Source organism: Nanorana parkeri, unplaced genomic scaffold, assembly GCF_000935625.1.
Source record: "Nanorana parkeri isolate BGI_ZX_2015 unplaced genomic scaffold, ASM93562v1 scaffold238, whole genome shotgun sequence".
Taxonomy (NCBI): domain Eukaryota; kingdom Metazoa; phylum Chordata; class Amphibia; order Anura; family Dicroglossidae; genus Nanorana; species Nanorana parkeri.
This window is the reverse complement of record NW_017306506.1, coordinates 675,007-690,596: the sequence shown is the minus strand read 5'-3', so window position 1 is coordinate 690,596 and position 15,590 is coordinate 675,007. Positions and strand designations below refer to the sequence as shown.

The 15,590-nt window shown below is 44.5% G+C and overlaps 1 protein-coding gene across 1 annotated transcript in view; it reads left to right on the top strand.

Moving 5' to 3' along the window:
• The first annotated feature begins 393 nt into the window (after window positions 1-393).
• LOC108787015 (serine/threonine-protein kinase Nek5) overlaps window positions 394-15,590 on the top strand; it is an 18,226-nt gene continuing 3,029 nt past the window's right edge. The window contains exons 1-8 of the mRNA XM_018556446.1: window positions 394-534; window positions 3,937-4,017; window positions 4,818-4,910; window positions 6,262-6,358; window positions 6,581-6,700; window positions 8,161-8,292; window positions 12,442-12,556; window positions 13,710-14,029. Coding sequence (XP_018411948.1) covers window positions 394-534; window positions 3,937-4,017; window positions 4,818-4,910; window positions 6,262-6,358; window positions 6,581-6,700; window positions 8,161-8,292; window positions 12,442-12,556; window positions 13,710-14,029 — 1,099 coding nt within the window. The remainder of the gene's footprint in view (window positions 535-3,936; window positions 4,018-4,817; window positions 4,911-6,261; window positions 6,359-6,580; window positions 6,701-8,160; window positions 8,293-12,441; window positions 12,557-13,709; window positions 14,030-15,590) is intronic.

Sequence of the window (15,590 nt, the reverse complement as noted above, 5' to 3'; positions counted from 1 at the left end):
GTTTATTTTCATGTCTTTAGCCCAGGCATTTCTCCCATTTTATACATTTTCCTATATAGTCTGGTCATTCCCAGATATGGACTTGATGTTAAAAATGCCTCTGGTATACTCCCAGTCGTGATTTTTTTTTTATTTTGTTTTTGCCATTTTCCATCCAGGTCTTTACAGTGAATGTTGTGATTTTGGTGAAATGATGGCTAGTAATCCAAAGTTGAATTTGGGCCTTGTACATTGAAGGATTCCTGTACTTGCTTTTCTCTATCTGTACTTTCAGAACTGTCATCACATACATCTGTAAACACCTCCCGCTGTACTGCTAATCAGTGTAGACTGCAGACAGGCTTAATGTAAACAAAGTGATTGATGTGTGATTTTAAACAATGAACATAAATAATGAAACGCAAAAGGAAAAGCTTATCATATGCTTCTCCACAGGAGGCTCCTAAGGCATCTGATGGAACATATCTTGTAAAAGCGGGTAACCCTGGAGGGCCTTCCACTGCAGACCAGCCAGACGGTAAAGAACCCACTGAGGTAAGTACATGGCTGCACTTCCACCTTCAACTGATGAAGATAGTTACAGCACTACAAATAACATATTGAACTAATATACTTAAAGTAGCATTAAACTCTCAGGCTTTTTGTTCAATAATGAATCCAGATGCAACAAATACACATTGTCCAGCAAAGCATTGCTTTACATTAATGCCCAAATACTTACAATCATCATGTGTCTTAACAGCTGCTTCCAACTCTCTCAGCTCAGCTTCCCTGAACTTCCTGTCCAGTACAAGCTCACAAGCAGACTCCAGCAACTGTTCATCTACTAGCTTGGAGGCTATAGGGCCAGAGGGGAGGGAAGTAGCTTTCTTTGCTGTGTGTGGAGACACACACAGCTTACTAGCCCACACAGGGGTGACTGCATAGCACTCTGCTTGAGAAAGGAGTCACTCTAAAACAGGAAGTCAGGACCAGTGCTCAGGGGACCAGCTGATTATACAGGAAACTAAAACTTTTAAACATTAAGGAGCAGGGTCCATTGTAAGTGTTTCCATCAGCATTTGAAATAGCTTAAAATCCTTTTGACTTTAATATGACTTTAGGTCAGAGGTTTCCAGGGCTAAGTGTGTGATAACTTCAGAAATTGCAAGCACTTATTATTCGATATGTGTGTTTTGTTCCGAATCGAAATTCGGATGAAATTCCGAGATTCCAATTGCGAAATTCGTTAGCGGTTGTCTGTATGAATTGTCGTTTTGTTTGTTGCATATGAAAAGTATTATGACACCTCTGCTCACAAACCCGAATGGCCATCGGGAGAACACAGGGGGATGTCAATAGCAGGAGATGTCATTTTGCGGCGAGTTTTCGTTCGAGGGTTCGGGCGGTCGTCGTGTGGCGGGACTTTTTTATTTTGGCGGGTCGGCGGGTGTCGTGCATCGTGATTGATACTGGATTACATCAATGGAGCCATTTTTTTATTTTTTTTAAATTAAAGGAATAGTCAAAAATTGACTTTTGACTAAAGGATTTTTCTAAAAGTGTGGTTTGTTTATTTACTTTAACCCTTTAGTGAATGGGTAGGGGTACAAGTACCCCTTAGTCATTCACAAGGGGGGGGGGGGCGGCATCTGGGTGCCTCTTAATTAAACGAATCCCCCGAAGGCAAGCCTCATTCCCCGCAGACCCCCACAACCACCGTGTCAGGGTTGTGAGGAAGAGGCCCTTGTCCACATCGGTGGGGACACCTTCCTAATGCCGAGGGCACGTGGCCTGGTAAGGTGCAGGGATGGGGGGGGCATTCGATCACCCCCCCCCCCTTTCCTGCCCTGCCGGGCCTGTGCTCAGATCACGGGTCTGGTAGGAATGTTAGGGGGGGACCCCACAATTTTCCCCCCATTTTTGGGGGCTGGGGTTCCCCCTTAAAACTATCAGACCTAAAGGGCCTGGTTTAAAAAAACGAACGAAACGATAATTCGTACAGACTACTGCTAACGAATTTCGTCCGAATCCCAAAACGCATTGCCTTTCGGACCCAAATTTCGAAAAAACTAAATGATGCAAAATTCAAATCAAAACTAAGCAAATCATTTTTTGCCGGTGCACATGTCTACTTATTATTGCATGCATACATTTCCATTTACCACCAAGGGGTTGATTTACTAACCTTATACACACACCACGAACATGTATACACCTCTGTAGTGTGTTCCCTCCCAGCATGATCTATGGGTGGAATCTAAACACCTTTTGTAGTGTGTACACACCCAGCAGGTGTGTTGTGCAAAGCCCTGCATGAATTGCAAGGTGATGTGTAAATTAGCTCTATGTTGTGTTGCTTGCGTTGATGAATGCAGGAATGTAAATGCATGAGCTAACCATTTTTGTCTAAACTGTGAAGCAGCATTATATATGGATCATGTGCATGATTTTTCCATATATGGCATTAGTGGAAATATGCTTTTAGAGACTTTTTGGTTGATAAATACATTTTGCTGTGTGAAAATCACACGCACCTGGTGTGTGCGTGTGTTTAGGTTAGTAAATCACCCTCAAATGTTAAAAAGTCTCTGGAGAAATGTATTGATGTAATTGTGTATCAAATGACGTGCGTGATGTGGTCAAGCCAACTCTCTTCTTAACGTTAATCTTATTTGTGTTACTTCTATCTGTTGAGCAGGTCAGAAACAGCGGCAGGTTCCAGCACTACAGAGGAACGGCATATATCTTTCTGCCTCTAGTTCTGGGGAGACAAATGTCCATCTATATGCGAAAAAGAAGCGCCAGACCCACGCTATTGATTCCAAGCATGTAATTTATTGATTGCACAAACAACATAAGGATAAACAAAACAAAAACAAAAATCCAATGCCTTTTTGGGGTCTTTAAGCAATCCCCCTTCATCAGGGCTTAGGCAATTTGTTGCAAACTCTAATGGACTCTAGACTAGGAGCCAGGGTTTATGTCTCCAAGCAGGAGCAGTTCATTCACTGAGGGTCACAAATGTGCAGCCAGCTTATGGTTCGTTCCTGTGCCATTTGTGGAATCAATAAATGACATGTCTGGGCTTCCAGAAGCTCCTAAATAGGGTGACCCCTGGTTTTGGGGAGAACACAGTTTTGTTTGGTAGCTGCCAAACTCAGGCCATTGTGCCAAATCATCAGTACTCTACCAATCGGCTAGCGATCTGGGTCCAGCAAGTCACTTTCATCTCGATATGTCCATCTATAGCCAGCTTAATATCTAATGTCTCTCTTCATAATACTGTTTGTGACTGAGCCATCCTACATGTTGTAGGTACATGAGGCAGCCAATCACAGTATTATTAGAAGGGAGGAAATCGATCTTCTGCACAATGGGTTTAAGACGCATCCCCGATAGAAAATAGAGCCGCAGCGGGTTGGACAAGCCCTTTCAGTTATATTAACATAGTTAGGGTTAGTGTCAGGGTTCAGCTATGGACTAGGATAAATGTAGTGCATGTGGGGAAACACATGACTACCTCACCAAAACGTTGCACCAGGCTCTTGGTGCCAATAACTGAGAGCCTGCAATCACTGAGGACATTACTTTTTAGTAACGCAAAAAAAAAGCTGAAATATACTTGCAGAAATCGGCTAAAGTCTGACATGTCATTGGTTACTAATCTTCATTACTCTTTGTCTGTGACAAAGATAAAACATACAACCTGAGCTCAGGCTTTGTATTTATATCTTTCCGCCATGCACTATTTATAACCAAACTTCAGCAATGTTTGTTACGGTGACAATTTTGGTAAATAAATTTGGTAAAGTGTAACATATTGTTTTGAAATTGAGATTGCAGCCATTGTATTTCCCGCACCCAGAAATCTGCCTCCATTATGGTTTTTATGTCAATATTGCCACACATCTATATTTTCTTTTCTAATGATAAATATATATTATCTTCATATAGGAGATTCAAGAACAGTATAATAAAATCATCATGCAAAACCGAGAAGAGAGAAAAGCACTGCAAAAGAAATATAAAGTGAAGGTAAAATGTGTGCAGAGATATGCAAAATACTTCTTTATACAGCTAATGCAATCAGTCGTATTATTATCCCGCATGAGATATACATTTTTCATTCTTTTGGTATTCATAGTGTTATTAAACCCTACTTCAAAAAAAGCATCTAATGCTGCAGACCTCAGAACTTACCATGTATGCAGGCCTGATTTTTAGAATCTATGGTTGCTTTCAGTTCCCCCCTGGAAACTTTCTCTTCCCTGTTTTCTGTCGTTGGGTGGGTCCGTTTTCTTATCAGAATCCCATAAAACCACCTTTGCCTGCAAGTTCCCAGCTGGCAATATGGACGAGACTCCATGGGTCCACAGAAACAGCTGTGGCAGCCAGCCATTTGCCTGCCACTCCCGCGCTGTCCAGTTAACTGCACAGTGAAGTATTCTAGGCACATGTTCCCTTACCCAGAAATCCAGTGAAGCATCACTCTGAGACCTGGCAGTTGTAAAGAGAGAAGCATGCAAGTGTTTGGGCACACATATGAACCCGAAAATGTACTGGGGAATGTTTACCTGCCGGCTTGAATTGTATTAATTTAAAAAAACTTATTTATCAAAACTGGAGCAGTTGGCCATGGCAACCAATCAGCATCTACCTTTCATTTTCAAACCTTAACTGCACAAACTGAAGAGAGAAGCTGATTGGTTGCTATAGGCAATTGCTCCAGATTCTTCTGTCCCAGTTTTGATAAATTCCCCCCACATAGTGTTTAATACTACTTTACATTTTTTTAAAGAAAACGGTTTCTATCTTCTAATATCTCATCATCACAGGGCGGGATAAAGTTTGAAATAAATGACCTGATTACAGAAGAGGAAATGACTGATGGGCCTACTGCAGAAGATCACAGTAGAGACGATGTAGAGGTCAGAAGAGTCTGGTTATTGTGTGCATTCACCTATTCACTCTTTTGCCGTTTGTATCATTGAGATACCACATTCAGTAGACGCCTAATTCACTTCTTGATCCTAAAATGATTTCACGTGTATATTTTCTTCTGTTGTCATGGTCAAGACGAAAGTAAATCATTCATTTCATATTCTTCTAAATGAAGTAAACGTGAAGCCTGTGAAGTTTCTTATTTATCGCATTCGTCAGTATTTAGTGTCAGGAACATAACCGAGCATTTACATCCACACGGATAACTTTTTTCTCCTTAATCCAATCACCACCATGGAATGTGCCAAGGCCGGTGTTATCCAAGAACAGGGTGTGAGATAGGAAAGTTGTGGAACCTCCCGCTTTTTACATCTTCCCATCTGTTGGTGTTAGCAAGTCTTCGTGGGTGTTATTCCTTTGATCTATATGGCTGAAATTGTGAATTGTCAAATTGCTGGATGTTAAAATGGCATTTTATGTGGGTGACAGACGGTCTCAAAGGCCCCCACCCCTGTTTAGGCTGGTTGTTTGAGTTTGGACATAATTTCCTCCAGGAATGGTGAAGGAACGCCGTTCACAACAAGGCCTGAGAGCACAAGTACATCTGACCTTGCAAAGGATTTGTCCTACAGAGAACGTATTCACACCTAGATAATGGTCACCTAGTTCGATAATCACCTAGAGAACATCAGAAGCTGGAGATCCACATTCATGTCTGTAGTTCAAGATCTCAGCACCTCCTCGCATGCAATTTGATCGTCTAATTAGATGGCTGGGCTCTCAATCATTGGACTTTCTAAGAGATTTAAAACTGTTCAAATCCATCAACCTTGAAAATGCCTTAATCTCGCTTGGCAGAGGTAGAGTAAGGTTTATGTCCACCCTGAAATATAGACTTCCCTAGATTGTCCAACAGAGACATCCAAGAAATCCATTTTAGAAAACTTCAGAAGCTGGAGATCCACATTCAAGTCTGCAGTTCAAGATCTCAGCACCCCAATGCAAGAACTTGATCTTCTAATTAGATGGCTGGGCCCTCAATCATTGGACTTTTTTTAAAAGGCCTAAAACTGTTCACATTCATTAAATGGGAAACTGCCTTAATCTCACATGGCAGAGATTAGAGCAAAGTTACAGCAGCCCTGAATAGAATTTGCCTTATTCAAAAGATCACAAGACTTTACTAGATTGTCCAACAGGGACAACCAGAAGTCGTCTGCCCCAAGAAACCCATTGTAATTCCAGGTTGTAATTCAGTAAAACAGGAAATACACCAAGGGCGTGAATACTTTACTATTACAAATTCAGTCATTTAAAACAAGTTTTTGCTGATTGCAGGAGACAGATCCTCTGAATGATACTTTAACCTTCGATCATGGAATGAAGTTGGAGGGTGTAAAGTGGCATGAGATGCACGAGGACCCAGGACAATCAGGTACAAGACATGTGACTCACAATACAACATTAACTTATTTTGACACTTGTCCTTCCTAATTCCAAAGCATTTGAAACATATTATTGTAAGGATGTCTATTTATAGAGAATTCCAGATAACAACTGCTGTTTGTTTTTGCACACACCGTCATATTCAGCATTATATGACCGATGCGGGGTATGTGGACTATAGTACAATTTGTGTTGATTTTTTTATATTTAGACAATGGAAACCTTGATGATATACCACAAAATAGGAAACAATGGACAGCAAGAGCGCCTCAGACACTTATTGGCAATTTATTGGCAGCTGGCATGACGTCCATGTGTGATACCGTGGCTGGTGAGAATTCACATATACAGGTGAAACTCGAATAATTAGAATATCGTGCAAAGTTCATTTATTTCACTAATGCAACTTAAAAGGTGAAACTAATATATGAGATAGACTCATTACATGCAAAGCAAGATAGTTCAAGCCGTGATTTGTCATAATTGTGATGATTATGGCTTACAGCTCATGAAAACCCCAAATCCACAACCTCAAAAAAGTAGATTATTACATGCAATCAATAAAACAAGGATTGTACATAGAACAATATCGGACCTCTGAAAAGTACAAGCATGCATATGTACTCAGTACTTGGTTTGGGCCCCTTTTGCAGCACTTACTGCAATTACTTTTGCACGATATTCTAATTATTCGAGTTTCACCTGTATAACTTACATTTTGATCCTTCGTAACTACCCTGTCAGAGTCTTATCCTTGTGTCTGTGTGCCTCTTTTGCCTGTGAAGTATTTCCAATGGGTGAATGATAAATGAACTGTTTCACAATTTCAATTGTCTGCTAACACTCCGTGAAGTGATGCTTACCTTTCCGGTGGCCTGTTTGTTGATATGCCTCTTCATGCCCATGTCTCTACTTCTTCCCAGCCGCTGCAAGTATGCGACAGGCTGGATGGTCCAAGACCTGTATCGGATGTATCCCCCATCATTTGCAGTGATTCCCCCCCTTATACGTCACCATAGAACATATAAGCTGGCAGGACCACTGCAATGTTTCCCCAGCTATGAAGATGAGCACGGATAAATGGATTTTACTCAAAGTGTATGTCAAGGCAAAAACACATTCTAAAGTTCTGGAGAGAGTAGGGAAGGAATAGAACTCCCATTGGGTTTTAAATGCTATTTGCGGCTCGGTTAAGGAGACTTTCACTCACTTTCTGTACTGGTGACAACAGTTTACCAGACCGGAAGTAACAAAAATTATCCAGGAACACCTCCTAATTTGTTCTCTGGTGGAGGGATAGTTCCCCTCTTAGACGGGCAGAAAAAAATCTGAAAGGGATTCTGGCTCTCCCCTAGATAGGCATTTTTATTTATGTCTGTGTTCCTGTTGGAGAGTAAATATTTCTAATGGAACCCCAAATAGCAGTGAAACGTGACAGAGATTCTAACCTTTCCCACTTTGTCCAAAACGAAGAAAATTTTTTTTGGATGGACACTGCAAACTTGTTCTGGGTCACTGACTCAGAAAGAATTGAAGAAACAGCATAACAGTCAGGCAACTGGCATTCTCAGTATGACAACGACAATATTGGCAGCCTTCATATTTCCTTTAGATCTTTGATAACCAAAATCATTCAGACAGGACATTGGGATCTAGGTCAAAGAGGGGGACTATTCCTTCATGAGACACGTCAGGATGTGTTCCTGGTTGGATTACGGTGCCTCTTCTTAGACAAAGACATATATATATATATTTATATTTTTTTAAACATATTTTCCTCTTCATTTACAGAAGATGATGATGATGATGATGATACACCAGTGAACAGGAAACAGTGGAAACAGGAGGCACCAGGAACACTGATGAGGATTCTGGGAGAAGTAGACATGAATGACTCCATTTTACCCACCAAAGACTTGCGTGGTAATAATCATTACTTTATAATCATTCATATATTTATCAGGTCATGTATGTCTGAATTGGTCAGGGGGTAGTTATGGAGCAGAGATGATTGTCATAGCAGAGAACAGTATGCAGGGGACAGAGGCCGCAGAGGCCGCAGTTATGGAGCAGAGATGATTGTCATAGCAGAGAACACTGTGCAGGTGGCAGAGGCCGCAGTTATGGAGCAGAGATGATTGTCATAATGGAGAATAGTGTGCATTTAGCAGGGAACAGGGGCAGTAGAGGGGGTAGTTATGAATTATAGATGATTGTAACAGCAGAGAACAGTGTGCAGGGGGCACAGGCAGCAGAGGGGGTAGTTATGGAGCAGAGATGATTGTCATAGCGGAGAACACTGTGCAGGTGGCAGAGGCCGCAGTTATGGAGCAGAGATGATTGTCATAATGGAGAATAGTGTGCATTTAGCAGGGAACAGGGGCAGTAGAGGGGGTAGTTATGAATTATAGATGATTGTAACAGCAGAGAACAGTGTGCAGGGGGCACAGGCAGCAGAGGGGGTAGTTATGGAGCAGAGATGATTGTCATAGCAGAGAATACTGTGCAGGGGCAGCAGAGGGGGTAGTTGTGGAGCATAGCTGAGTGTCATAATGGAGAATAGTGTACATGTAGCAGGGAACAGGGGCAGTAATGAATTATAGATGATTTTAATATCAGAGAACAGTGTGCAGGGGACAGAGGCCGCAGAGGGGGTAGTTATGGAGCAGAGATGATTGTGCAGGGGACAGAGGCCGCAGAGGGGGTAGTTATGGAGCAGAGATGAATATCATAGCAGAGAACAGTATGCAGGGGACAGAGGCCGCAGAGGGGGTAGTTATGGAGCAGAGATGATTGTCATAGCAGAGAACAGTGTGCAGGGGACAAAGGCCGCAGAGGGGGTAGTTGTGGAGCAGAGATGATTGTCATAGCAGAGAACAGTGTGCAGGGGACAAAGGCCGCAGAGGGGGTAGTTGTGGAGCAGAGATGATTGTCATAGCAGAGAACAGTGTGCAGGGGACAAAGGCCGCAGAGGGGGTAGTTGTGGAGCAGAGATGATTGTCATAGCAGAGAACAGTGTGCAGGGGACAAAGGCCGCAGAGGGGGTAGTTGTGGAGCAGAGATGATTGTCATAGCAGAGAACAGTGTGCAGGGGACAAAGGCCGCAGAGGGGGTAGTTGTGGAGCAGAGATGATTGTCATAGCAGAGAACAGTGTGCAGGGGACAAAGGCCGCAGAGGGGGTAGTTGTGGAGCAGAGATGATTGTCATAGCAGAGAACAGTGTGCAGGGGACAAAGGCCGCAGAGGGGGTAGTTGTGGAGCAGAGATGATTGTCATAGCAGAGAACAGTGTGCAGGGGACAAAGGCCGCAGAGGGGGTAGTTGTGGAGCAGAGATGATTGTCATAGCAGAGAACAGTGTGCAGGGGACAAAGGCCGCAGAGGGGGTAGTTGTGGAGCAGAGATGATTGTCATAGCAGAGAACAGTGTGCAGGGGACAAAGGCCGCAGAGGGGGTAGTTGTGGAGCAGAGATGATTGTCATAGCAGAGAACAGTGTGCAGGGGACAAAGGCCGCAGAGGGGGTAGTTGTGGAGCAGAGATGATTGTCATAGCAGAGAACAGTGTGCAGGGGACAAAGGCCGCAGAGGGGGTAGTTGTGGAGCAGAGATGATTGTCATAGCAGAGAACAGTGTGCAGGGGACAAAGGCCGCAGAGGGGGTAGTTGTGGAGCAGAGATGATTGTCATAGCAGAGAACAGTGTGCAGGGGACAAAGGCCGCAGAGGGGGTAGTTGTGGAGCAGAGATGATTGTCATAGCAGAGAACAGTGTGCAGGGGACAAAGGCCGCAGAGGGGGTAGTTGTGGAGCAGAGATGATTGTCATAGCAGAGAACAGTGTGCAGGGGACAAAGGCCGCAGAGGGGGTAGTTGTGGAGCAGAGATGATTGTCATAGCAGAGAACAGTGTGCAGGGGACAAAGGCCGCAGAGGGGGTAGTTGTGGAGCAGAGATGATTGTCATAGCAGAGAACAGTGTGCAGGGGACAAAGGCCGCAGAGGGGGTAGTTGTGGAGCAGAGATGATTGTCATAGCAGAGAACAGTGTGCAGGGGACAAAGGCCGCAGAGGGGGTAGTTGTGGAGCAGAGATGATTGTCATAGCAGAGAACAGTGTGCAGGGGACAAAGGCCGCAGAGGGGGTAGTTGTGGAGCAGAGATGATTGTCATAGCAGAGAACAGTGTGCAGGGGACAAAGGCCGCAGAGGGGGTAGTTGTGGAGCAGAGATGATTGTCATAGCAGAGAACAGTGTGCAGGGGACAAAGGCCGCAGAGGGGGTAGTTGTGGAGCAGAGATGATTGTCATAGCAGAGAACAGTGTGCAGGGGACAAAGGCCGCAGAGGGGGTAGTTGTGGAGCAGAGATGATTGTCATAGCAGAGAACAGTGTGCAGGGGACAAAGGCCGCAGAGGGGGTAGTTGTGGAGCAGAGATGATTGTCATAGCAGAGAACAGTGTGCAGGGGACAAAGGCCGCAGAGGGGGTAGTTGTGGAGCAGAGATGATTGTCATAGCAGAGAACAGTGTGCAGGGGACAAAGGCCGCAGAGGGGGTAGTTGTGGAGCAGAGATGATTGTCATAGCAGAGAACAGTGTGCAGGGGACAAAGGCCGCAGAGGGGGTAGTTGTGGAGCAGAGATGATTGTCATAGCAGAGAACAGTGTGCAGGGGACAAAGGCCGCAGAGGGGGTAGTTGTGGAGCAGAGATGATTGTCATAGCAGAGAACAGTGTGCAGGGGACAAAGGCCGCAGAGGGGGTAGTTGTGGAGCAGAGATGATTGTCATAGCAGAGAACAGTGTGCAGGGGACAAAGGCCGCAGAGGGGGTAGTTGTGGAGCAGAGATGATTGTCATAGCAGAGAACAGTGTGCAGGGGACAAAGGCCGCAGAGGGGGTAGTTGTGGAGCAGAGATGATTGTCATAGCAGAGAACAGTGTGCAGGGGACAAAGGCCGCAGAGGGGGTAGTTGTGGAGCAGAGATGATTGTCATAGCAGAGAACAGTGTGCAGGGGACAAAGGCCGCAGAGGGGGTAGTTGTGGAGCAGAGATGATTGTCATAGCAGAGAACAGTGTGCAGGGGACAAAGGCCGCAGAGGGGGTAGTTGTGGAGCAGAGATGATTGTCATAGCAGAGAACACTGTGCAGGTGGCAGAGGCAGCAGAGGGGGTAGTTGTGGAGCATAGCTGATTGTCATAATGGAAGCTGCAAAGGAAGGGCAACTCCATACTAATACCCATGGTTTTTGATGGGGATGTCCAACAAGCTCATATACTGAAGGTCTCATGCAGTGACGTGCGGTACCTCTGGATCGGGGTGAGGCAATCCCCAGCCTCGCCCACAGCACGTCCCACCCTGCCCCCACCCCCAACCCAGTGTAAAGGAGGAAGGGAGGAGCCTCCCTGTCCCTCACTTGCTCGTCACTGCTGAGGTATCGAGATCAATGTCCTTAGTGTTTTTTTTTTCTTTCTTTTTTTGATTTGACAGCTGGGACCAATGGCGCTTTGCCATTGGTCCAAGCCATCCACAGAGCTCATGCCTCCAACAATTAGAGGCTGTGACAGCTCTTGCCTCAATAGTTAGGTTACACAAGCAGTGGGGATGCCTGCTGCTGTGTAACCTAACTACCTGTCAAAAGCCGGATGCAGCACTCCGTCCATGACAGGTTACACATCGAGGAGGATTTCACTGCTGTGTAACCTGATAGAAGCTGATCTGAATGGAGGAAAAGCTGTCCGCTTCAGACTTGAAGCTGACGCTTTTTCCTCCATAATACTAGTTGAGGCTCTGCCTCACCTGACCGCACGTCCCTGGTCTGATGGTCAGAAGTCCACTTTGACCAAATAAAGCAAAGAGTGTTTATTTGATCATATGGGCAAGCTGCTTGAAATTTCTACTATAAATGAAATGGTTTCATTATGTGCCATGAGCATTAGTCTTCATCTTCATAACAATTAGTCATTTGATGGTGGTAGTACTAGATATTTCTTCTGAACAAATGTTTCCAGACATCAGCTGTGGTCAGGGAAAGAGAAACCGGGTGTCACCAGAAATTAAATAGCAGATTTGATGATACTTTTATTTCTCAGCTGGAACACTGAAGAAGTGGCCTCCTGAACAGGCAGAAAAAGAGGCGACAGAACAGACATCAGAAGAGGATTTGGATGAAGAGCGCTTTGAGCCCAGATCTGATGACGAGGACACGTAAGAACAAGATAAATACTAAATAATAGAATAATAATAGCCCCACCCCCCTCTAGCCCATTCAGCAGAGTATTTTTCCTTACTGTGCAAAGCAAGTTATGCTCACCTAGGTACGACCTCGGGTCCCTATCTGGTGCTGTTTTTGGCTGCAGGGGACTGCTAATCCAGTACTGCAGATGGTTCCTCTATCGTCCCCTTGCAATGACATCACTCCTCTTCTGGACCCAGCCACTGGACAGCCAATGAAAGTGTCCACATTACACAGATGTTGTGGACACCCAACAAAGGACCGCGCAGGAAGAGGTAAGACTCAGGACCATGGCTTTAGGTAAGTTCAAAGTTTTCTTTTTGTACTTCAGCGATCATTTAGAGCTGGATAGGAGGAGGTATTATTCTGAAGATGGGCTTTACATAAATGAAACCTGTTCCTTTCTCCACTTAGGCACTAGCAGGGGTCTTCCACAGAGGGTTCAGTAGAATATTGTGTGCACTGTATCCTGAGATGTGTTACCAGATGCAATACAGAACCTGTGTATCCCAGCACAATCACAAACTCCTGTAAGGCCAGGGAGTGAGCATAGGCTAGCCGAAGTGGTGTGTCCAGGGTATGGCACGTATAGCACATGCCCTGGGCACCACTTAAAGACAGCTGTTGTTTTTTTTTTGCTTAAGATTTACTCTAAAGGCTCTGTTCACCACTAATAATGACAGAATTGCGGTTACTGCCACTAATTACTTGTAAGTTGCTAATTCTTCCTGTTCATAACAGCCCAAAATAAATATGGGGTGTTGGCGGAACGGACGGGGAGGGGGCGGGTACAGCTGGCTCTGCCTCTAGATAGGCAGTCAGCTGTCACTCACGCAGCTGGGTGGATCCAGACAGTAATGTCGGGATCCGTCCCGGCTCCGGCGTCTCAGTATACCGTGAGCTACAGCTCGCTATATACTGAGCGTTGGGTGACGGGAGGATGCTAGTTTGTGCCCTTCTGTTTCCCTTAGGAGAACTATGGGGAAAAGCCCTGACCCCATAGTTCTCCTTTTTTAAGTTGGAATTTGAGACTTGCTTACTTCATCAGGGGCACTGTGAAGATTATCTGAGAACTTCTTTTTTCAACGTGTGTAAATCTTTGTACATTTTGTTATCTTTTAAAAGGACCTTTGAAGAGTCTGAAGAAGAGCTGGAGGTCATAGAGATTTTGGAAAAAGTTTTAGCTTTCAGAGATGAGAATGATGACAATCAGACCAATGAAGATCCCACCATGCGAAGATCCAGTGATAACCATCAGAATGCAGATAATCCTGACCCTGTACAAGTGGACCAGTCAGAATCAGAACAAGCCATAATGAAGAGCAATCATGAGGACCAGACTACAGCAGGGAAACAGAGCGAGATCTCGGTTGTGACAAATCAGACTACAGAGGAGGTAAAAGAAGAAGCTCAATCTCAGCTCTGTGCCCCAGAATCCACAGGCAGTAAAGACGGCGTGCAATCTCCTATTTGTTCTGTAGAGTGATCACACAGCACTGGCCATCCATGCCTATCAGTGGTTTTCGTGCAATGATACTTCTAAGTATGTGACTTCTAGCCACAGCCAGGAATGACAGATGCTGGTGTCCTCCACCGTGCACTGTGGTTCCATCCACCGTATGACTGCAGAACACAGTATTAATGTAGTAGGGGTCAGTGGAAGGAACCACAGCAGTGGGGAAACACAGGTATCTGACACTCCTGGAAGTGATGAATGCTGAAGAGTCCTACGGAGGTTCTAGCACTTTAACAATGAAGACTGGAAACAGGGATCTGCTTTTAGGATTTATTTAGTGATGAGTGTTATGTTAGGGTGGAGCTCCCAACTCATCCCTACTATATGTACATATAACAAATGTTATACCTTTTTATCTAGAAGAAAGAGGGAGGTTGCAGACTCAGACAGGAGGGTAGTGGAGCAGCCTAGAATTCCATCTGATGATGTTAGAGCTTGGAAGATAATAATGGTGTATGCTTTAACATGCCAGATTCCTCCCAACAATTGCATGTGTTTGTAGTGGGTGGGGCTATCCTGTCATGCTTTCTAGGTGAGTAGTATTAGTGCTCTAGGATTGCTTGTAGTACTGCCAACTTCTGTACACTAGTCATTGTCAAATGCTTCTTGCCTCAGTTGCAATACAAGATATCCCTCTACCTACCTGTGATGGATCATTTCATAAGACCTGCAGGTTTAGGTCTGATTATAGATGGAGTTACATACGTTTTTCTTGCAGTCTATGTATCCATCCCACCCTGACACACAAGGGGATCTATTTATAAACCGTTTGCAGGGCCGTTCACCCAGCGGATATCTGTGGATGTTCGCTCTGTGCAAATATAGGCCAAAGCTAACTTTTCTGTACAAGTGCAATGTAATATTACATTATGGCCACTAGGTGGAGCTCATGAGAACAGTATTTATTGTCTACAAAAAACGAAATGATGTTAATTTTGGCATAAATTAAGAAAGAATGAACGATCACAGATATTTGCAGGGCAAAGGGCTCTGTGGATACTTATAACTAGTCCCCAAGGTGTCACCTGGACAGGAGAGGGGAGATCTCTCAACAAGGGACACCTTACGAGCACTTTACAAAAACTCTACTCCTTCTGCCCTCTACCAGAAATGGTCTTTTATTTGCTTACTGTGCCTCTGATGGGAGAGATTTACATTGACTTCCTGTCCCAGTGGCAAGACGACAAAAAATAAATAAATGAGGGTACATTTCCCTAATGGGGACACAGTATTCCAAATGGGACAAATGTCCAGACACTTCCCCGCACCCAATCCAAAATTTAAAAAAAATGTTTTTGTCAGAATTAGGACATTAGAGTGACCCGGTCATTACATTCTATACCTGACAAAGAAACAAGTCAGTATTTACCTTTCCAGTTGCCGCACCTTGTAAACACCACAAGCAATCCTTGGCTGAAGACTGAAGGGAAACTGACACTTTCAGCAGTGTCAATCTCCTGGGTCCCCCACAATGTTCAGGTCGGTGCTCC